The following is a 22,190-nucleotide window of genomic DNA, read 5'->3' as shown; positions in this document are numbered from 1 at the left end:
GCCCCGGGCCCCCTCTGTTTCAGGGCTCCAAGGTCCTGGCCAAGAAGGAGCTGGCCTACGTCCCCATAATCGGCTGGATGTGGTACTTCACGGAGATGGTCTTCTGCACGCGCAAGTGGGAGCAGGACCGCAAGACCGTCTCTGAGAGCCTGCTGCACCTGCGGGACTACCCTGAGAAGTACTTTGTACGTGCACCCGGCCCTCGGGCGCCCCGTCACACTCACACTCGGGGTGCCCCGTCGCATATGAACTCGGGGTTCCCCGGTCACACACTCACACTCGCTCATGCCTCTGCTTCCTGAGCCTCCACAAATGTAGACCCTCTCTCTGAAGCTCACAGACCCTTGAACACAGATGGGGGGCTGGAGGTCCTGAGGGGAGAGCAGGCACAGCTGCCAGGCCATCCCTGCTCGGGCCACTTCCTAAGGCTCCTGTGGGACCGTGTGCGGCGTTTGACGGGGGATGGTGCGTGGGACCCCTGGACCTTGTGTGACCCCTGGGCTGTGTGTGTGACCTGGGAGCTGTCTATGTGACCTCAGGACTGTGTGTGTGACCTCGAGGCTGTGTGTGTGACCTCAGCTGTCTGAGTGACCATGGGGTGTGTAAGTGGCCTCGGGGACGTGTGTGACGGCCACCCTGTCCCTTCCAGTTCCTGATTCACTGCGAGGGCACGCGGTTCACGGAGAAGAAGCACCAGATAAGCATGCAGGTGGCCCAGGCCAAGGGGCTGCCCAGCCTCAAGCACCACCTGCTGCCTCGCACCAAGGGCTTCGCCATCACCGTGAGGAGTTTGAGAAATGTAGGTAAGGACGACCCTGCGGGGCCCCGTGCAGTGAGGGAAGGGGTCCCTGGCACCCATAGGAGTAGCTTCCTCCCTGTGCCCCCACCCCCGCCCGTACGACGGAGAGGAGCCAGGGACGGAGGCTGGCACATCACCCCTGCTTAACCTGGGTCCGGGCACCCAGCGTTGGCGGAGTGGCCACTGCCTGCACAAGTGCGCACACGCACCACGCCCACACGTGTAGGCACACGCACGCTAGGCCAACACTGCCCTCTGCTGCTCGGCGCAGGTACTGCAGGCGGCGGGCGTTGCTGCGTGCCTAGGGCACACGCCGGGTCAGCCCAGGTTTTTGTTGCGGTTTTGCTTTATTTGGCATTTCTTGCCCGTCTTTGGCATCAGCTGCCTCCAGGCGATGACCTCTGTGACCTTGCCGTCTGTCGGGCTGGCCTTGAGTCCGGAGCCCTAAATTACTGTAGGTAAGGACGAGAAGCAAGTAGCAACAAGACCAGCCTGCCGCAGTCTCTTGTCTCCTGTTGAATTCTGGTCCCTTTAGTTTGGAAACAGGTGCTTTACCCTTTCCTGCCCTGCGGGTGCCGGAAGCCCCACTGCCCTGTCCCTCGTCTCCCAGGAGGCGGGAGGGCGGAGCTGGAGGACCTCCCCGCGTCCCCGGCGCCGGCTCTGCGCCCACCAAGGCCCCGAGGCCGAGCGTTCTGCGGGGAGAGCCGGCGGGGGCCCAACGCGGTCTCTGCGGCCCCGGTCCCCGGTCCTCTCTGCCCCATGAGGCCGAGACCCCCAGCTCCTCCCCGGCCTGCACCGGGGATTGGGGTCGGTGCGTGTGGACCGTGCGGCGTTTCCGGTGCCGTCCCCACATCAGGGGGCGGCGGCCCCACCAGGAGCTTTGTCTTTGTGATCGCGCAGACCGGCCACCCGGCTCCTGTGGATGGAGCGAAGGCGGCACCGAGTCTGACTTTAACACGTGACTTTAACACTGCTCCAGGCGGCTGTGGGTCCCTCCCGCAGATTCTCCCCCCTGCCTGAGCTTTGTCTACAGGCCGAAGGGGCAAAGACTGCCCAGCTCTGCAGGCTGTCCCACCCCCGCGAATAGTGACGATGATGACGATAGCAGGGCAATTCTAATACGCCAGGCAGCACAAGCACCTCACACATAGCGTGGCCGCAGCACGTGCCCGCCAGATGCAGTGAAGGAAACTTTTTTTACTTCTAATTTACAGATGAGGAAGTTGGGGCTGAAGGGTGAGGAACTTATCCCAAGTGACTCTACTATTACACAGCAGGCTGGGGTCACACCCAGGGCGGCCTGGCTGGCAGGGGCGTACCCGTCCTTCTGCTGGGCTTTGCAGGCAGATGGATCTAGTGCCGGGCCCAGTTCTATCACTTCAAGACCTTGGGGCTTCTTCTCTGGAAAAGGAGGGAACTGTGCAAATTTAGGCTGTTCTCTGGGGAAGCCCCATCCTTGATTAATCGAAGTAACACCCGCTGTGTTGCAAGCAGCAGGCTGCTGTGTAAGGGCAGGCTGAAGAAAGGAGGTGTGAGACCCATTGACAGACATGGGCTCTCACACCCTGGGGCTCTACAGCCACACCCCATGCAGCCTGAGGCCTTTCACTCTACGTAATTCTGTGCTTAAAATGGCTGGACGATGTACTAAACGTGAAGGTTATTCTCCCCCAGCCTCACTCTTCCTAGGGAGGGGGATACCTCTCCCCGCCGGGGAGGACAGGGGAGTGGTCTCGGTTGCTTCGGTGGAGGGGTGGGAAGCTACCTGCCGGCACTCCTGCAGGTCAGCGAGAGGGACCCTCTCCCTTTGGCTAAGACATGCTCTAGCTGCCAGAGCACCCCCTGTGGACCCCACGTGGTGGGCAGGCGGCAGGTAGAAGCAAACGGACAGTGGTTTTGAACCTTGGTTCTTCACGTTCCCAGCCAGACCAAGTGACTCTCTACCCGCCCATCACCCCACTCACTCGATTGGTAGTAATTGCAGGTATGCAGAGCTCTCAGTGAAGTCTACTGAGCACAAACGATGTGCTGGGGCCTTTGGGAAGGGCTGACATTCAGCATCCCGAGTCCCATTCCCCGGGAGAACTAGGCTCAGGGAGACCGAGTGGGCTGTTCAAGAGAAGATTCCGCATCTGGGAAAAGGTGGCCCTGGGATTCGCACCCAGACTGACGGCAGAACTTCTGTTCTTTCCACTGTCCAGTCCTGCCTTACTGACTCTGCGGGAGGGGCCGTCTGTTTCCACTGCGTATTTCTACCCTGCTCTTCTCTCACTGTTCCTTCACACATCCTGTCCTCCTGCCATCCTGCCATCCAAGCAGCATCCACGGAGCCTGGGCCAGGCCCTGGGGCTCCAGCAGTGAATGTTGACATAACTTTCAATACGCTGACAGGTTAACTCACCAGCTGGCAGACCGGTTAAAAATCACACATTCTTGTTTGTTTCTCAGCTACGTGTCAACTGACTAAACCATGTTTCAGTCCCTCAGGAAGTTTCCAGTATCTTATTCTAGTTTTATAGCTATCTTATTTTTCTAGGGGAAAAATGCACATAGAATGGTTATGCTGCTGTAACTCAGAAACCTCCTTAGATCGTATTCTTTGGATTGACTTACCTTGCTATTGATATTTGTTTAAATATTGATATCTGTTGTAGTACATCATCTAGATGGGCCATCTGACCTCAGCAGTAACTGTGTTGTTACTAAGCTGTGTGCTTTTCTGATGATGGAACGTGGTATGTACTCAACGTAGAACATTTGGACAATACAGAAAAGCATGAAGAAGAAATTAGTAGTCCCTTCATTCCAAGATAATCAGCTAGCAACTCAATTATTGTTTTTCCAATCTGTGTATCTACAAAATGAAATTGGGTTCACACGCTATATACTGCTTTGTATTTGTTTTATTTTTTTATAGTTTCAGCTGTATATGACTGTACACTCAATTTCAGAAATAATGAAAATCCAACACTGCTGGGAGTCCTAAATGGAAAGAAATATCACGCAGATTTATACGTTAGGTAAGCTGGCTTCGTTTCCTTTCCAGAAAATAGGGCGCCCATCCCAAAATAGATAAATCACAAATGACCCGCAGACCTTCCTCCAGGGGACTGTATGAACGTATTAATAATTTCTTGTCTGCAGTCTGTACTAAATGGAATGTGTTCACAGTCATGTTTATATTAATAGAGACTCGTGCACTGATGTAAATAAGTAGGTGAAGGCTCTTGTCTTCCCAGACACTTGGTGACTCTCACCAGCTCGTTCTCATCAAAGAGCTCAGGTCCGACAAACGAAAGACAGTATTTTGCAGCCATTTTTGAGACTGAGTGTGAGAGTTTATTTTATTGACCCCCTTTCTTGGAGGATGTGTCTACCCCATAGAAACAGACACAGAAAAGAGCATCTGTAATTTACAAAGAGGCCTCAAAGCAAATGGAGAACATTTCAGCAGCATCTCACTTGTGTGTTATATTCCAAGCTAGGGAGCACAGAGGCAGGTGTCCTCCTTGACTGGTCTTTGTCTGAGTCATTGAATCAGGCTCTGGGCCATTCCCTCGTGGGCCGTGACTGCATTTGGGCCTGTATTTCCCCCCCATATGGATGTGGATTTCCCCTCTTTTCAATCAACTGAACTACCCTCTCACTTCCACATTATCTAGACTACTACCTAAATAGAAGCTGAAGGATGGCAAGCACTGTTAGTTTGAACCTGTGTTCGGGGCACCCGGCATGGGCCTCCTCCTTGCTAGCTGCTCTCTGCTTGGCAGGCGGATCCCTTTAGGAGAAGTCCCAGAAGATGAGGACAGGTGCGCGGCCTGGCTGCACAAGCTCTACCAGGAGAAGGTCGGTGCTACGGGGTGGGCTCTGCACCATCTAAGGGTCCTTTTCAAGCGGCAGCTGTGGTGCTTTGGGACCTCCGGGAGTTGATGGTGGAGGGTGAGCCTCTCCCACCGGGCGAGACCTCACGCCCTGGATGTCAATGACCCCAGGGCCGACGCTCTACTTGGCGACAGGGAAAAAAAACGTCGCAAAATGTTTTTAAAGGGGCCTTCACAGAAAGAATGGAAGACTATTTCATGGGTGTAGTGGACAAAAGAGGGAGTTATGGCCCCAAGAGCCCTTTGTCCATTTTCCCGCTGCTGGTCTGAAGGCAAAATATTCTTGGGGGGGTGTGGGCGCTCTCTTTGGCAGTGATGGCTCTGGGTCCACAGTGTGATTGCCTGTCTGGTCTCTAAAACATCACCAGCGTGAGCAGGACGAAGGCCCACAAGGGTCCACCTGGGCCGCGTTTGACTCCTTCAGGAGTCGGAATTAAGAGGTTTTCAAGCTGGCGGTGGGTTTTCCGCTTACACTGAGGGAAAAGTGTAACACTTACACGCCTTGGAAGAGTGGTGGGCTTGGCCCCAAGGCACGGTCCTCTTCAAACAACACACTCCCAGGCCTGAGCCCTGGCTGATGCCTGGGAGGGCTGTTCCCAGAAAGCTCCCCCTGCCTGGATTTGTTGACATAAGGAGGCGCCAGCTCTTTCTCTCTGTCCGCCCCCCCCCCCCTTTCTTTTTCCTCTCCTTTTCTTCCCTTTCTACCCAGGGTCATAAGAGAAATTTTATTTTGCTGAGCTGAACGCTGGGAAAGCCCAGTCGGTCCAGCTGTACGTGGGTCGCTCGGCCTCTGTGCCCTCCTGTCCAGTGCATTGGTGGCAGCCGCACACAGTGTGGACTCAGGGCACTTGTCCTCTGTCAACAGGTTCTCCTGCTCCTGTAGACTTTTGGGGTGCTGTTTCTTTCTAGGAAATACAGTTCCCAGTTCCAAGGTAAAACATGCCACAGGATGATAACATGTGGAGACCAAAAAATGGAGGCATCATTAACAAAGTCCCCCTCCCTGACAGGCGGGCTTTATTACAAAAGAAATAACACAGCCCAGAGAGGCCGTAAACATTCTGCTGCTGGAGCTGACGTCTGGCCCTGAGCCAGGCGTCTGTGTCCCACCCGGCAAAGTCACAAAGTCACACGGACGGAGCCCGCGAGGCTGGCAGGAGTCGCAGTGGCCACCACGTCACTGGAGAGCAGTGGGGGTCTTGGGTGAGGTTTAGTTTTCTAATGAAACCAGAGAAAAAGAAAACTCTGGAGTGAATACAAAGTTCAGAATCCTGCTGACTCCTAGAAAAGGGAGTACTTTTTCCTCCTGTTAGAGGTTACAGATAAAAAAATCTTGGCTTAGCAAATGTCTCACTGGAAACGAGATAGAAAAAGCATCCTCAGTTCCCCGTTGTAACATGACAATAGAAAAGCACTATCAAGGCTGTTAAGGAAAAGAAAGAATTCAAGAAAACTTGCCCATTTTTTAAATGGGTGAATTTTACGGTATGTAAATGACACCCCAGTAAAGCTGGTGTTTTTTTTTTTTAAGGCACAAAAGTATCACCTCCTGTTTTAGTCCAATCAGGCTTCTGTAACAAAGTGCCACCCACAGGCACGGTGGCTTATAAACCACAGAAACTTACTGCTGACATTTCTGGAGGTTGGATAATCAGGAGTCAGAGGTGAGGGTGCCAGCATGGTCAGTCAGATTCTGGTCCCAGCCTGCCATGTTGCTGTGTCCTCATGGTGGGAGGGCTGAGAGAGCTCTCTGAGGTCCCTTTTATAAAGGCACTAACCCCATTCATGGGGGCTCCACCCTCATGACCTAATCACCCCCCAAAGGCACCTCCTCCTAATACCACCATCTTCGGGGGTTAAGATTTCAGTGTGGGAATTCAGGGAGGCAGGTGCAAATATCCAGTCCACCGCACCCCAGTTACCTAGTTACCAGGCTCCTGATGGCCCTGCTGGGATAAGAAAAGTCACCCAAGTTCTGGCCAGGAGGCGGAATGGGAGGCCTTGGCAGGTTAGGTGCCATCTCTCTGGGCATCCACACGTCACTGTCACTTCCTGGGAAGTCCTGTTTGGCCGACTGGCTGTGTCTCCCTCACCTCTTGAGGCTGGGAGCCCCCCGCACGTGATACCTTGTCCAACAATTGCTCGATCGTGTGATTTCCCTGAGACCCGCCAGGCTGGAGGGGCAGCCGGGAAGGGGCCGCAGGGCAGAGCCCCTGAAGTGCCCAGGAAGGGCCAGGGGCTCTCCTTCCAAAGCGGCCCTTTGAGGACTCATTTTAATCATGACCTTGAGTGGTCAGAAATTCGCATCATTTAGTACATCCTGATTGGGAAAGAAGACAAGTAAGACAAGTACTTTAGACATCTCTATCTCAAGTTGTTGAAGGGAAAATTAAGCGCTTAAGGTATAAGGTTTGGGTATATGGACGCTTGTTTTCCAGAAAACTCAACTAACTCCCTGCACAACTGGGCCACGACGGGGTGAGCCAGCCAAGCAGGGCCGCAGATGCTCTTTGTTCGGCGAGCGCGCTGTCGGCCCTGGGAGGATGTTGGGGTATTTGAGTCGAGCTGGAAGACCCCCCACCCCCACCCCTTGGCCGTTTACCGGGTTCAGGAGGTTCCGGCCCAGCGGGCCGCCTGGCCTCATCGCGGGGAAGGGGTGGGGGGCCCGGGGGCGGGCGGGCGGCGGCGGGAGGTCAGGCGGCCCTCTGCCCACAGGACGCCCTCCAGGAGGAGTACTCCCGCACGGGCACCTTCCCCGGGACGCCCATGGTGCCCCCGCGGCGGCCCTGGACGCTCGTCAACTGGCTGTTCTGGGCCTCGCTGCTGCTCTACCCGTTCTTCCGCTTCCTCGTCAACATGGTCCGCAGCGGCTCCTCCCTGACGTTGGCCAGCTTCGTCCTCGTCTTCTTCGTGGGTGAGTACGGGGCCAGCGGGGCCTGGGCGGGGGGGGTGGGGGGGGCACCGCGGCACGGGCGGGGAGGAGGGGGGGGGGGGGGGCACTGCGCCGTCTGTGAGGACAAGGCCCGGCTGCAGATCCCGCAGGTGGACAGGCAGAAGCTCGAGCCGGGCCCAGAAACCCCAGCCTGGAGGGCTTCCGCCCGGGCGCCCCCTCCCCGTGCGCATGCACCCCTTGCGCCTGCAAGCCCCGCCAGGGCCCAGGGACGAGCTCCGTCCTCCCCGGGCTCTGCCCATCAGCAAGGAAACGGCTTCCTGGGTCCTGGCAGGAGCCAGCCAGGCTCTTCGCTATTCCAAGTGGGTCCAGGCCTTCTTGGGGAAGTAGGTGTGGGTGCGTCTCCTCGGTTGCCACCTGCACTGAGTGGAGAAGTTGGGTAATTCAGTCTTTTCACTCATCCCTACGGGCTTTATTTGACCCGTATGTGGTTTCAAACGACGGACGTTGCTCCATAGCCCCAAGCTTCCCTGGGCACTGCCACTTGTTTTTGAAGTGGGGCAGCCAGTTACCACTGTACACGGCCAGTGTGCAGCTTGGCTGGCCGGTGTCCAGGGGAGCTGTGGTGGTCAGGCCCCCAGTGGGATGGGGATGGAGGGTTGGACCCAGCCTTTCTGCATGCAGTAGCAGGAAGGCGAAGACGCAGACCACGCCCTCTGGAGGAAGCTGGAGCGCCTTGCACATGATGGCTGGGGAGGGCGGCCCGGGTGTGTGGTGAGCAGAGGCCCAGCGCTCTCCCTGGGAGACGTGGGGCGTCTCCAGCTTTGGAGGAAGTGACTGCTGTCTCCCCAAGACCTCATCACCCGTGAGCCCGAGCCTTGCTACGCTTTGCCCGGAATTACTCAGTGTCTTGGTCCTCTCAGGAAGCCTTTCTGCACTGGAGTCCGAGGTTCACTCTCCACAACGTCATCAACTCCACTGAACAAAGTTCTAATGCTGGGGCAGGGGCTCATGTCCCAGCCTGTTTGGAGTTGGCCCCAGGCTGGAAGCAGCCCACTGTAACTTGACCCATGGGCTCCATGAGCCCCATACGCTGGGCGGACTCTCCATCCCAGTCGGCTCCCTAGTCTGACAGTTCACAGTTTCAGCCGCTCCCCATCTATCCACTTTTACATGCGTACTGTAAACAGACTGTTGCCAGGCCCCATGTTCGGTGCTCGGCACACCAAGGTGACTGAGACAGACGTGGTCCCTGCGCCCAAGGAGCTCACCGTGTCTATCGTCTCCAGAGGGAGCGCTTAACTGCAGCTTCTGCGCTCTAGACCGTGTTTTCCAGCCTCCTAGCGGTTAAACCGGGCTCTGGTGTGCGTCCTACACTTTCTCTGGGCCAAATCCTGCTGTCGGAGAAAAGGCAGGCAGGGACTTTGCTTGTCTGCTGCTCTAAAACTTGCACCAAAAGCAATGCTGGGACATGCTGGGCGCTAAACGGGAATTTGAGCTGCTGCACTGTCCAGGGCCTGGTATGTCCTTCATTAAGCCTTGCTGAAGGGTGCTTGTAAGTTACTGCACTGCGTTCACCAAAGAGTCCTCTTTGCCTTAGGGATCGGCATAGGAAGCAGAGGAATTCTGCAAGCCCCTGGGCACAGCGGGGTACGGCTCACCACGTTCTGTTCACCTCCAGTGCAGAAGGATTAAAACTTGCCACCGGAACAGCCTTGCTCTGTTTTAATGTCCCCTAGTCCAGTTAGAGCCGGCACCCATGCTCAAGGGTAACTGAGACAGGGATTATGAAGTGCACCCAAGTCAGCCAGCTCTCAGCTGATGCTTGAGATTTACAAAGCTCCCTTCTTTGGTTCCCATCGAGCAAATCACAGCGGAGTCCCTGCAGGCTTCTCCTAACCTGCCCTTCCTATTTCCGCAGCTTCCATGGGGGTCCGATGGATGATTGGTGTCACGGAAATTGACAAGGGCTCTGCCTACGGCAACATGGACAGCAAGCAGAAACACAGCGACTGACCCGGGATGCACCACCATCCAAAGGGGACCCTGGAGGACTGGTGGACGCTGGAGGGACCCAGTGATGGAACTGGGTGAGCCCCTGCTGGGGAGGCAGGGGCATGGTCTCAGCGCCAGATGGGGAGGAAACGTGCTTAAATCCTTTCCCCCTGTGCTTTAGTGGGCTTCGGTTCTCTTTCTTTCTGTGTGAGTCTGTGTGAGCGTGTGTATGTGCGATGGGAAGGAACACGTGTGAGCGAGAATGAGGTGCGGGTGAGTGTGATCATTCGGAGGGTACTTGAGGTGCAGGGGGAGGGCAGAAATGGGGAACACTCGGGGAGTTCCCTTCCATCCTTTGGTGCTGAGTTTTCTGTAACCCTGGATTGCCACAGACAGAGTGCAAGTCACTTTAGGTAAGATGACTAAATTATGCCTCCAAAAAAAAAGAAAATTAAAGTGCTTGGCTCCTGTGTGGTGTGTTCACACAGCCCGCTCCCTCCTTCCATTCAGCCCCTGCCTTGCGTTTTGGAGTCTGGACCACGGTGCTCTGGAGGGTGCTCACAGGAGGGGTCTTGGGGGGGAAGAGGGCCCGTGGGCCAGGGTGGCTAGACGAGGTGGGTTTGCAAACGCAGGAGCCTGCGAGTGTCTGCGTGGAGACGGCAGGAGCCAGGAGGCCAGCTGAGCCGTGTCCGCAGGACACGGTGACGGGGCCCCTGGGAGGTGGCGATGGTTCCCCACTCTCCCTGCAGTGGAGTCTCCGGCCGAAGTCCTGAAGATGTGCCCAACTTCCTGAAGAACCTCGTCTTGAAGCCGAGCATTAAAATAAAGCCTGGGCGTTCTGCAGCCATTTGAGAGATGGTGACTTTACAGCCTCTGCTCATCTCGGTAGCAAGCAGAATTGGTCCCCAAACAAATGCAGGCTCACTTTAACAGAGGACCGACCACGCCGGAGCCCAGGAGCTCCTCCGAGCAGGGTCAGGCTGAGCAGACACTGTGGTACGTGGTCCCCCCGGGCTTTTGCTTTGCTTCTGGAAGCCCAGACTGCCACGACGCGGAACAGCCCTGCTCCTCGGCCTCTAGGATGGTCTTTGGAGTCACGGTCCATGTGCAGGATTGCGGCAAACTGCTGTCAGTCAACAGGCGCCAGAGGCAGAAGAACAGAGGAAAGCAGTGGCGTTTCCGGAGAACGAATAGACGCCACACAGCACACGTCTCGGGCCACGCCGCCGCAGCGCTGGGTGGGCCTGGCGGGAACGTGCGCCGAACTGGAGCAGCCTTTTTCCCTGGACTGCCCCATGCCACCCGGTACTTACCTCCTATTTTGCTGCGATTATGTAAGAAGGGATGAACGGTCCCATATAAAAGTTGGCCAAATACTATTTAAAGGCTTATTCTATTCCGAATCATGTCCCACGTTTGCTCTTAGTCACTGAGCGCTTACCAAGCACAAGTGAAGTTACGAGAGGGTTTAAGAGAAGCTCTCTGCTTACAGGACCATTGATACAAGTCAGCAGAAGTGAAAAGGGGAACGTCCTGGCGTAGTTGTGGGAAGAGAGTGTCGGTGAGGCTGGGGTGCGTGGACTCCTACTGGAGTCCCCGAGGGCAGGGTGGGGCCTTTCCCGCCGTGCCTAAGGCCACGTGCATGAGGCCACGTGCATGAAGCCACGTGCATAAGGCCGCTTGCCAGTTCCAAACGCTGCCTCCCCTCAAGAGCAGAGCTCTGTAGGCAGCAGCCTGGGGATAAGCACCTCAGGTGTGCACCCATGTTCCCGCGTGTCGGCTCACACCTGGGCCGTTCTGCCCTGGGGCCTCCTAGCTCCGTGGGAGAAGACAGAGAAGAGCAGTCAGAAGCGCTGGCTGTGCTCCGAGCTACAAGGTTCACCCTTACGGAACCCTGCAGCCAAGTCCCTGTAAGACCTTGTGCGAGCCATTTTACCTCTGTTTTCCCAACTGTAAAATGGGGGTGATAACACCTACCTCTTGGGTTGTCTCAAGGGTGAACTGAAGCAGTATATGTGATCACGTTTTTAAGACTCCTAAAGCATTACATAAATAAGGCGGAAAGCTTAGAAAGTTGCCTCCACACTGCTACTTCTCAAAAATGCTCAGAAATTACCTTGGAGTATCCAAAAATGTGTCCTCTTCCTCCGTGTCATCTTCCCAGTCAACAGCAGTAATCTAAGTTCTGATAACATACAGCCACTCCTTCTTCCTGGAACATAAAAGGGACCCATGGACATTTAACCTGAATTGGCTCTGGGACCAAACACAAAACATAAGAAGCAAACAAAGCTGCTCACCAGTGCAGACGTAAGGGTCCAGGTTGGAGGAAGGCGGGCAAAACATTCTCCTTAGGAAACCAGAGCGCGTGGGCTGCTGGGGAGAGATCCTAACAGTGTTTCAGTTGTTCAGCTCCCTCCATGAAAAAACATTTCGTTTGGCGGTACGGGGACGTGGTGTTCCTCCTGCCTGTTACCGCAGTGGCAGAGACAAGCACCCCTCCCCAAATCCCTTCACCCTGTCCAGGTCTTGCCGATGCCACAATCTCTTCAGCAGAGAGCGGTGCTGGTTCCCAGGGCGTTTACTTTTCCAAGAATTAAAAACCTGCGGATGTGAAGCCGGCTCTCTGTCCCCGAGCAGTGCGGGATGAAATACGAGCATCACGTCCTGTCTGTCTGACATCTCCGTCCCATGGCAGCTTAGATCAGCCCTGCTCAGAGGCTGCTCTGAATGAAACCCAATGTGGAAGAGAAAAATGCAAAGTTTCCTGCAGACTGGAGATCAGTGCAGGGTCCTCCCAGGTGTTAAGGGCCATGTCCGAGACCTGCAGCTTTGAGGCAGGGAGTTTAATGCACTTCTTCTAGGAACCAAGCCCATAAAGGGACTTTCTTTATTTAGAAAACACCAACCACCTGAGATGAGTTTAAGGAAGGTGGACTGATTCTGTGACTGACATGGAGGAAAAGCGGATGCACGTTCTGGGCTAGTCGGCCACCTTGTTTACCTTTTGTAGAGAGACCACAGTTTGCCTTTTTCCTAGGATCACACAGTCGTACTGGAGTGTCTCCTGGCTGCTGTATTCTCTAAAGAAACCCTTGTTTAAAAAAAAAACAACAGTAGCTAGTGATGAATGTGTTTTTCTAATATATGCTGAGTGGGTCTGAAAGACAGTGATTTACATGTAATATCCAGTAACTGTGCAGCCAAAACGTAGAAAGAGCTGATGTGACAGACACACACCAGACCCCGCTGGTTTACCGGTTTCTCTCCTGGCGGAGTGGAACAGTGGCCTGGCTGGTCCCCAAGCCAAACAGATTAGGCTTTCAGAGGCTTTAAGAGCTTACTTGTAAACATGGACAGAAGCGAGAAGGCATCTGTGGAGGGACCTGTTCAAAACAAGAGGTTTCATCCAGCACTGTCTAAAGCGCTAGTCAGACTTTGCTCAGGGTTGCCGGGTTAGAGCGGGAAGAACAAACCCTCTGGCGACCGCCAGTCTGCCGGGTGACACAGGAGGGCTGCCAGTGCCACCCTTTCCTGCCGCGGAAGCAGCGTGGGCTCCGACTGTGCCTGCAGCTGGCCGTGTACCGCCCCCTCCTGCCCTAGAGCCTCTCGGAAGGGCACCCACCAGTGTGACCCTCCTGTTTACTCTGTGACACGTCACTCAGGTTGTCCTGTTCATTGTCACCTCCTTCAGCGACAGTGTTTCCAACGCCTTAACCGTGCAGTTCCAGCGCGCTGTTTACAGAGCACAAAATAAAGAAGCTGGAACGCACGTGTTCACCGCCACGCTGGCCCTGCCTTCCTGCTACGGGGGGTGGGACGGGGCTGAGCTGCCAGGAGCTGCAGATTGAGCAGCCGGTCTTTCTCCAAACAAGCAAGCACGCAGTCTTCCCAGGGCCAGTCCCTCTGCCCTCCGAAACGACCCCGACCCCCTCCAGAAGGCTGAGGGCCTCGGCTCTCACCGGGTCACCTGAGCCGCAGCGCCGGACCTGGCAACTACGAGCGAGCGGGTGCCCCGAGCTCTCCGAGGCTGCATCTCACACTCCTGCATCCCTGGCGTGGGCTTTGAGTATTTCCAGAGCTTCCAATAAATTTAAATGCAAACCAAGCACTTCTGATGCCCCGAGGCTTCCTGTCCTGCTACACTGGCATCCAAAGCGCCAGGCGGACACCTGACGGGAGGCGACTGAGCACACACTCCCGTTTCTCTTGATCTGTGACATCTGAGACCATTCACAGCATTTGCCACCAACTGGTATCTGTTTATGACATTCAGCTGTTGGAAATGACCATTATTTTGGTCAGAAAGAGCAGAATATCAGAACTTCACCTCAATAGCTAATGTACGTCCCCTCAGTGTCACCTCCGTGGGGGCAGCGCGGGCTCCTGGGCCCCTCACACAGGGTCACAGTGAGCAGCCATGAAGGGACACTGATTCAGAGGCTTTAAGAATCGACTTTCAATTGTCTTCTTTTGACTCCCTTTCCTAAAGTAAAAATAAAAATCTTGCTCAAGCACAATTAGGCCAAAGTAAAATTGGTCAACCCTCTGAACTTCAGCTATCAGTCAAGAAAGCATAGCGTTTCTCCAGTGAAGGATAAGCAGTTCCAAAGGAGGCATTCCTCAGCCCCCGCAGCCTTGTCCTGTTTGAATATTAAGGTTATGAATTGATTAAAAAAACGACAGTAAGCCCTTACTTAGATCTTCGCGGTATCTAGAAAATATCTCCTGGGGCTGTACTGGTGAAGCTTTTCACTGAGTGAGACTCATACAATTTTTACCTTTAATATTTTTTTTATACAGTCTTGTTTCACATGCTGGAGTGACTAAAGAGTTTTGAAATTTCTGGCAACTATGTTCTTTTGAATTCTAAGGAGGTAAGCAGTATGAATTGCTGAAGAGTAATAATTTCCTTTGGAAGGTGGGTAGGAAACCACTAAAGCTGCACATGTGTTAGGAAGAAGTCACTCAAACAGGAATGATTTAAATGGATAAGAAAAAAATCACCTAATATAGGGAAAGAGCCGTGCCTCTAGAATTTATAATAGTTGACTCAAGAAGAAAAAAAGTGATGTGATGAAATGGCAGGCTGCTGGAGCATGTGACTAAAGGACCCATCCCAGAGTAGAAGACTGGTGACCCTTTTGATGTTGAATCAGGATGAGGCTGGGAATTTAACAGGCTGTTGGGCTACAGGGAGGGTGAAAAATTCCAAGCAGCACAGAAGTTTCTATCATGCCGTTAAATGAGTGATTTGCAAGGCAGTGACTTTAGACACTGCAGCTAATAAGGGAGTTACCTGCTTCAACACGCTGGTAGGAACAAGCTCACTGATTTTGGAAAAATATGCGATCCTCCACTTACTAGGGGAAAAAAAGGCATATGCTTCAAGTGCCAGGGCTGCCCTTGTGTAGGCAGACGTGCACTGCTGAGCAGCCACAGCTCAGACTCCTCCTGGAGCTGCCTTCAGCACCTGTGTACAAGCCCACAGGAGCCAGCCCCGTTAGCACACAGCCACCCGGCCTCAGTTTTGACCTGATGAGTGAATAATTCACCTTTTCATGGCAGTATACAGACATATGAATAAGGTGGCATTACCCATGGCCTTTGAAAGCTTATACTCTTTTGTATAAGTTCTACTGGCCTAGGAAAATGATGTTTCTTAATTTTGCTTAGTGATCTAGAGCAGCATTAAGCAAACTAAGACCCACTTGCTGCTTGTTTTGTAAATAAGGTTTTATTGGAACACAGCCACATCTAGTCATATACGTGTTGCTGTGGCTGCTTTTATGCTACATCAGCAGGGTTGAGTAGTTGCAACCAAGATCCTATAGCCTGCAAAGCCAAGAATATTCAGTCTCTGGCCCTTTACAGAAAAGGTTTGCTGACCTCACTCTAGAGAATATAATGTCAGTAGTTGAGGCTGCTATTTTAGAAGAAAAAAGAAAATCTATCCCCTGCTTTTACATTACAGTTTTTTAACTATCCTTACAATATGTTCAAGATATATGCTTTATTTGTAAACTATATATATAAAAGGAAATGGTCTTGTGGATTATTTTTACAATAATTTTTACCTTCACCATCTTCTATCTTAAGAAACAAAACAAAACGAGACAAAAGGCAAATTAAACCCAAAGCATGCAGAAAGAAGGAAAAAATAAAGATTAGTGTGAGGGAAAAAAATGAAATGGAACCCAGAAAAACAATAAAGAATATTAATGAAACAAGAATTGATTCTCTGAAAAGATCTGAGTAAGAAAACACAAAATACTAAAATCAGGACTAAAGAAGTAGACATCACTACCAACCTTACAGAACTTAAAAGTATCACTGAATTATTAATTAATTCCCACAAAGAAACCCAGGCACAGTTGGTTTCACTAGTGAATTCTACCAAACATTTAAAGAAGTATGGTAAATAATACCAGTTCTTCACAATCTCTAAGAGGAGGAAAACATCCCGACTCATTGTATGAGGCCAGCATTATCCTGACACCAAAGCCAGACAATCACAGGAAATGAAAACTACACAGCAATATCCCTCATGTAATACAGAGGCAAAACGTTACAAATTGCAATAGCAATACAAAGACGGGATTGTAAAGAATGATCAACTAGGATGCATCCCAGGAATGCAAGGTTGGCTTAATATCCAAAAATCAACTGATGTAGTACACCATATTAATAAAGCACAAAAATCATCTGATCATCTCAATAGATGCAGAAAGAACACTTGACAAAATCGAACATCTAGTCATGATAAAAACTCTCAGTAAACCAGGAAAAGAAGGAAACATCTTCAACCTGATAAAGGGCATTTACCAAAACCCCCACAACTAACGCCATAAATTAAAAGAATGAATGTTGCCACCTGAGGTCAAAATCATGACAAGAATGTTATTCTCACCAGTGCTGTTCAACATTGTACTGGACGGAGGATCTAGCCAGTGCAATTAGTCAAGAAAAAATATATAAGGCATCCAGGTTGTAAAGGAAGAAGAAACACTGTCTTTATACTTGGATGACATGATCTTATATGTAGAGAATCCTATGGAGTCTACAAAACAACTACTAGAGCTATTAAGCAAGTTCAGCAAGGCCATGGGATAAAAGACCAGTATACAAAAATCAACTGTACTGATATACTAGCAATGAACAATCTGAAAAGAAATTCAGAAAATACTTTCATTCACAATAGCATGAAAAGAATAAAATACTTAGAAACAGACTTAAAAAGTTCAAGAATTGTACACTGAATTACAAAGCACTGCTGAGAGAAATTAAAGATCCAAATAAATGGAGAGCTGTCCTGTTCACGAATTGGGAAACGTAATATTGTTAAGATAACAATACTCTCCACATTGTTCTATATTTTCAATGCAATCTATCAAAATCCCAGCTGATTTTTTTTTGATGGGGGTTGGGGGGAGAACAGAAATTGACAAGCTGATCCTAAAGTTAATAGGGAAATACAAATGACCCAGAATAGCCAAAACAATCTTGAAAAAGCAGAACCAAATTGAAGAACTCACACTTCCCAACTTCAAAATTTACTATAAAGCTATGTTAGTCAAGGCAGTGTGGTTCTACATAAGACAGCTATATAGATCAATGGAACAGAATTGAGAGTCCAGAAATAAACCCCTAGATTCATAGTCAACTGATTTCAACAAGGATGCCAAAACAATTCAATGGAGAAAGAACAGTCTTTTCCACAAATGAATGCTGGGTCTAATAAATATCGACATGCAAAAGTATGAACCTGGACCCTTATCTGATGTGATACACAAACACTAACTAAAAACAGATGATAGACCTAAATATAACAGCTAAAACTATAAGACTCTTAGAAGAAACTATAGGTGTAAATCTTCATGATCTTGAGTCAAGTCATGATTTCTTAGATAGGATATCAAGAGCACATGCAATAAAGAACAAGTTGATAAACCAGACTTCAAAATTTTAAACTTCTGTACTTCAGAAGAAACCATTAAAAATGTGAAAAGCCACAGACTGGGGGGAAAAACAAACATTTGCAAATCATATGTCTAGTAAAGACTTGTATCCAGAATATATAAAAATCTCTCACAACTCAATAAGAAGACAAATAACCCAATATAAAAATGGGCAAAAGATTCACATAGACACTTCACCAAAAAAGATATATGAATGATATATGAATTTCTTGTGCCAACAAGCACAAGAAATGCTCACCATGGTCAGAGAAATGCAGATCAAAAGTACAATGAGATAACACTTGACATCTACTAGAATGGCTATTACAAAAAGAAAGACAATATTAAGTGTTGACAAAGGTATGGAGAAGCTAGAACTCTCTTGTGTTGCTGGTTGGGAATTAAGACAATGCAGCCACTTTGGAAGCAGTTTGACAGTTTGTTAAAAAATTGAACATGGATTTACCATATGAGCTAGCAGTTCCACTCTCAAGAGAAAGGAAAATATAGGTCCACACAAAGACTTGTATGCAAGTGTTCAGAGCAGCATCATTCATAATAACCAAAAAGTGGAAGTAGTAAATGAATAAATAAATCATGTGGCATATCCATACAGCGGAATGATATTCAGCAATAAAAAGGAATGAAGTATTAACACAATGCTGTAACATGCATAAACCTCCGAATTACCATACTAAGTGAAAGAAGCCAGACACAAAAGACCATTATATTAAATGTCCAGAACAGGCAAATCTATAGAGACAGTACGTGGCTTAGTGGCTGCCTAAGGCTGGGGGCAGGAGTGACGAGTGACTGCAGATGGACAACAGCTTTCTTTCTGGGGTAATGGAATCGTTCTAAGGTGGATTATGATGATGGCTGTACACTATATAACTATCCTAAAAAATCACTGAACTGTATACTTTAAATATTACATATTGGTAAATTACACCTCAAGAAGCCATTTAAAAACACTGACAAAAAAATTCTACTGAAAAAAAAAAAATCTAAGTGTCTGTACAAATCCTTCCGTGATGCCAGCTTTCTCAAGGACATTAATTTCTATGTGAGGGGATCTACTACTCTGGATGGAAGGTGAATATAGAACCTGCTTGAGAAATTACTTGTCCAGAGTCAGCTGCTATGTATAAGGAATGAGTCAGATATCTTCTAAAAAGATTTCAGGAAGCTTTAAGGTCAATCTTTAAAAAAATTTAATAGCAGAAAGAAAGAAAGGAACACCATCAGTGACATATAATTTGGGCTATTTTAGAAAACTAACTGCTGAAATATTTACATTCTGAAAAAGATGCTTTCTTGTCAAGAGATTATTCAGCAGTATTTACATTGACCCAGTGCCTATACATCTTGATATGAAAATAAACTGAGCCGCCAACATGTGATAACAAGGCTTAAACTTTTATCTGTTATAAACTTGCAGTTAATATACAAAGATTTAAAAGGGCCTCTTACATCCTTAGTGTTGTTTCATTTCTCTCTTTCCCTTTGCAGCAAGGAGATTCTAGACCCTAAAGGAACTCCTAACCCAGCGCCCACCTTCAGCACACTTGACTGTACCCCTTCTGTTGAGGAACACATGAGTGACAAGGACAGACCTCTGTATCAGATAATGTGTTGGCTCTGAAGCTGATAACCATTAAAAGACAATATAACTGAGCTTTCCTAAAATAAACCATTTATTGAAAAAAGAACCTTTTTCTTAAATTTCATTAATCAGCCTTTTGCATAACAAACCCGTGGCTTGCCAACAACAACAGGTGAGGTTTCACAGTCAGTGCACTCGACAAACGAGATCAACAAGGCCCAGGACGCCTGATAACACTACAACTGCTTTTGAACCTAGAAAGGTCAAAAATACTACACTGATGTCACGGTTCTCAGTCACCCGAGAAACAGAGGTGACGGAGGCGGTGGTCCGTGTACAGTAGTAATGGCACTTAACATGCAGCTTCTTTACCTCGTAGACACCATCACTCGGGAGGGCCCCGTGCCACGTCGAACAGACAGGAGCAGCAGGAGAAGTGACGCTTGTCACCTGTGCAGTCTTCAGTCTTGGAAGGTTAAAAAGGCTTATACTGCTTCTCGGCACAGTCCTTATGTAAATATTACATACAGTAGTGATTAGGAGAATTTTCCGAGTACACACACTACTAGGCCACAGAGTGATTAGCTTCATTCTTCATCTGTGCAAACCTGTGAGGAAGGCAGGAGAGAGCTGAACCCTATTCATGCCACATGTAAGATTTAGAGGTAAGTCATAATCAGTGCATCTTGATGCTCCCAGCACTGTGCCTGGCACAGAGCAAAGGCGTAATCAATGCAATGAAATGTCAGTGCTAAGTTACTGCTCTATGAATTGACTATTGAAAGCATTTTTAAGAATGTATTTGTGGGGCTTCCCTGGTGGCGCAGTGGTTGAGAGTCTGCCTGCCGATGCGGGGGACACGGGTTCAAGCCCTGGTCTGGGAAGAAGATCCCACATGCCGCGGAGCAACTAGGCCCATGAGCCACAACTACTGAGCCTGTGCTCCTCAACAAGAGAGGCCGCGATAGTGAGAGGCCCGCGCACCGCGGTGAAGAGTGGCCCCCGCTCGCCGCAACTAGAGAAAGCCCTCACACAGAAACGAAGACCCAACACAGCCAAAAATAAATAAATAAATAAATAAATTTGTTTTAAAAGGGCTTAATACATTAAAAAAAGTACATATTTGTACAATATCAAGTCAATAAAAATTGCTGATATACTTTATAAAGAATAAATACATTTTTATTTAATTACAAATCCCTAATATCTATGCAGCATATCCAGCTATTGATTACTTAATTTCACTCACCCAGAAATAATGTGACCCCTCTCTTGAATCTTCCTTTCCTGTATCAGGAGCTCCTCTGCAGGACCCTGTAAATGTTTTCTCCAGGTTTCCACTCTCATTCCATGTCTCCTCTAAATGCTCTCCCAGCAATATTTCTCTCTCTCAAATCCGTATCCTATCCCAGTTCTCTCGAGTGCCAGTCCAAAATACCCAAATGCCTGTCTAAAATCCCCCAACAGCTATTCCAAATACGCCTCGAGCTCAATCTACCAAAGAGGAGACCATCATCTCCCGACGCAAGCCCCAACCAGATGCCCTCTTTACCCGTCTTGGCAAATGGAATCTCGATAACCTGGTGACACGAGCCAGAGCCCGGGAGCCGTCCTGGACTCCTCCCCGTCACGCACCTTTCACATCCCATCACTTACTCACTCACGGCCATTCTCACTCCTATATACGGCTGGTGACTCACCCCTGACCTCCCACTCCCAACCCAGCAGCTGTGTCGGCAGCTTCCCAGCTAGTCTCTCACCTCCAGAGTGACTGTTCTAAAACACAACTTAATCATGTCATGCTTACAATAAAACTGAAATCCCTTCATGTGGTCCCTGCTTACTTTCCCAGCCTTATGTTTTGCCACTTTCCACATCCTGTACTCCATCAGTATGTACCGATACACAGTTCTTTGGGTGCTTTACCCTCTTAGCAGTGAGCCTTTCCATGTCTCTTCCATTCTGTCCGCCATACTCCTCCCTGCGTTTCCTGACCTGGCTAAACCCTCCCAAACAGCTCAGGCATCTCACTCTAAAGAAAGTTAATAGGGACTTTCTTAACCACTGCGCCACCAGGGAAGAATCCACCTGCCAATGCAGGGGACCCGGGTTCGAGCCCTGGTCCGAGAAGATCCCACATGTCGAGGAGCAACTAAGCCTGTGCGCCACAACTACTGAAGCCCACGTGCCTAGAGCCCAGGCTCCGCAACGAGAGAAGCCACCGCAATGAGAAGCCCGCGCACCTCAACAAAGAGTAGCCCCCGCTCACCACAAGGAAGACCCAACACAGCCAAAAATAAATAAAAATAGTAAAAAGAAAAAAAAAAAGAGTAATAGCTGGGATTACCCGACTGGATTAAATTCCTCTTTTCAGTGACCCTACAACATGGCATATATACCATTATCACAGCTCTTAACATAATGCTTAGTCATTACTCCCCGGTCTCTACTCTCCCAGTAGAGATCTGTTGTTACTAACCTGTGTACTCTAAAAGAGGGAAAATTGTGCCTTTCATCCAGTCCCATTTAAAATTCCATTTAATAGTCCCAAGTGCACCTCAAACCATCCAAATGGATCAAGGAGGAGAACCTCGACGAACATTTTCCAAAAGAAAAAGCATACAAAATTCCCCAGCATAATACATTTAGTTTCTTCCCATTTCAGATATAGATATTTTATATTCAAGTTTCCAAATTTCCTTAAGTGCCAGATGCGATCAAAACTCAAATACTTAAACAAGGAGAGGGCTACACAGCAATCTGCCAAACCTTGACGAAGGAATGGTCGAGGAGCTGGCTGGCCGTCCACCTCATCCTGGGCTCACTTTCTAGGCAGTGAGAAAGGAAGTCCTTTCCTTCTGGGCTTAATCTTTCAGGGATTGGTGGCTTATGCCCCATTCCCACTTTGTACATAATCTGAAAGTTGTGCTCATATTCATGCCAAGGTCTCTAAAAACAGAAAAAAACAAATCAGGTTTCAATACTACATGGCCATACAGAAATGCAACTGCCCAATCTCTTTTTAGGCATCTCAGTGTTGACACATATTGAGGCCGGCAAA

The 22,190-nt window shown here is 49.7% G+C and overlaps 2 protein-coding genes across 20 annotated transcripts in view; one reads left to right on the top strand and one right to left on the bottom strand.

The window, feature by feature from the left end:
• The window catches only part of AGPAT4 (1-acylglycerol-3-phosphate O-acyltransferase 4), a 1,398,816-nt gene extending 1,379,615 nt beyond the window's left edge, over nucleotides 1-19,201 (top strand). For 8 of the 15 annotated variants that reach the window (XM_029224043.1, XM_029224042.1, XM_029224047.1 and 5 more), the window contains 6 exons: nucleotides 24-185; nucleotides 650-803; nucleotides 3,717-3,819; nucleotides 4,570-4,645; nucleotides 7,396-7,594; nucleotides 9,492-12,676. In XM_029224043.1, the coding sequence (XP_029079876.1) occupies nucleotides 24-185; nucleotides 650-803; nucleotides 3,717-3,819; nucleotides 4,570-4,645; nucleotides 7,396-7,594; nucleotides 9,492-9,586 (789 nt within the window). In that variant the 3' untranslated portion in view covers nucleotides 9,587-12,676. Of the gene's footprint in view, nucleotides 1-23; nucleotides 186-649; nucleotides 804-3,716; nucleotides 7,312-7,395; nucleotides 7,595-9,491; nucleotides 12,677-19,035 lie in introns of those variants that run through there. The other 7 variants (XR_003793727.1, XR_003793728.1, XM_029224045.1 and 4 more) reach the window with 7 other exon arrangements.
• The window catches only part of MAP3K4 (mitogen-activated protein kinase kinase kinase 4), a 112,137-nt gene continuing 109,144 nt past the window's right edge, over nucleotides 19,198-22,190 (bottom strand). For 3 of the 5 annotated variants that reach the window (XM_029224035.1, XM_029224036.1, XM_029224039.1), the window contains 2 exons: nucleotides 21,899-22,078; nucleotides 19,572-19,737 (listed from right to left, as the gene is read on the bottom strand). In XM_029224035.1, coding sequence (XP_029079868.1) covers nucleotides 19,717-19,737; nucleotides 21,899-22,078 — 201 coding nt within the window. In that variant the 3' untranslated portion in view covers nucleotides 19,572-19,716. Of the gene's footprint in view, nucleotides 19,738-21,898; nucleotides 22,079-22,190 lie in introns of all 5 variants that reach the window. The other 2 variants (XM_029224037.1, XM_029224038.1) reach the window with 2 other exon arrangements.

Source organism: Monodon monoceros, unplaced genomic scaffold, assembly GCF_005190385.1.
Source record: "Monodon monoceros isolate NGI ecotype Baffin Bay Population unplaced genomic scaffold, NGI_Narwhal_1 Super_Scaffold_15, whole genome shotgun sequence".
Lineage (NCBI taxonomy): Eukaryota > Metazoa > Chordata > Mammalia > Artiodactyla > Monodontidae > Monodon > Monodon monoceros.
Note: the sequence above shows the minus strand (reverse complement) of the source record. Positions and strands in the feature narration are given on the sequence as shown.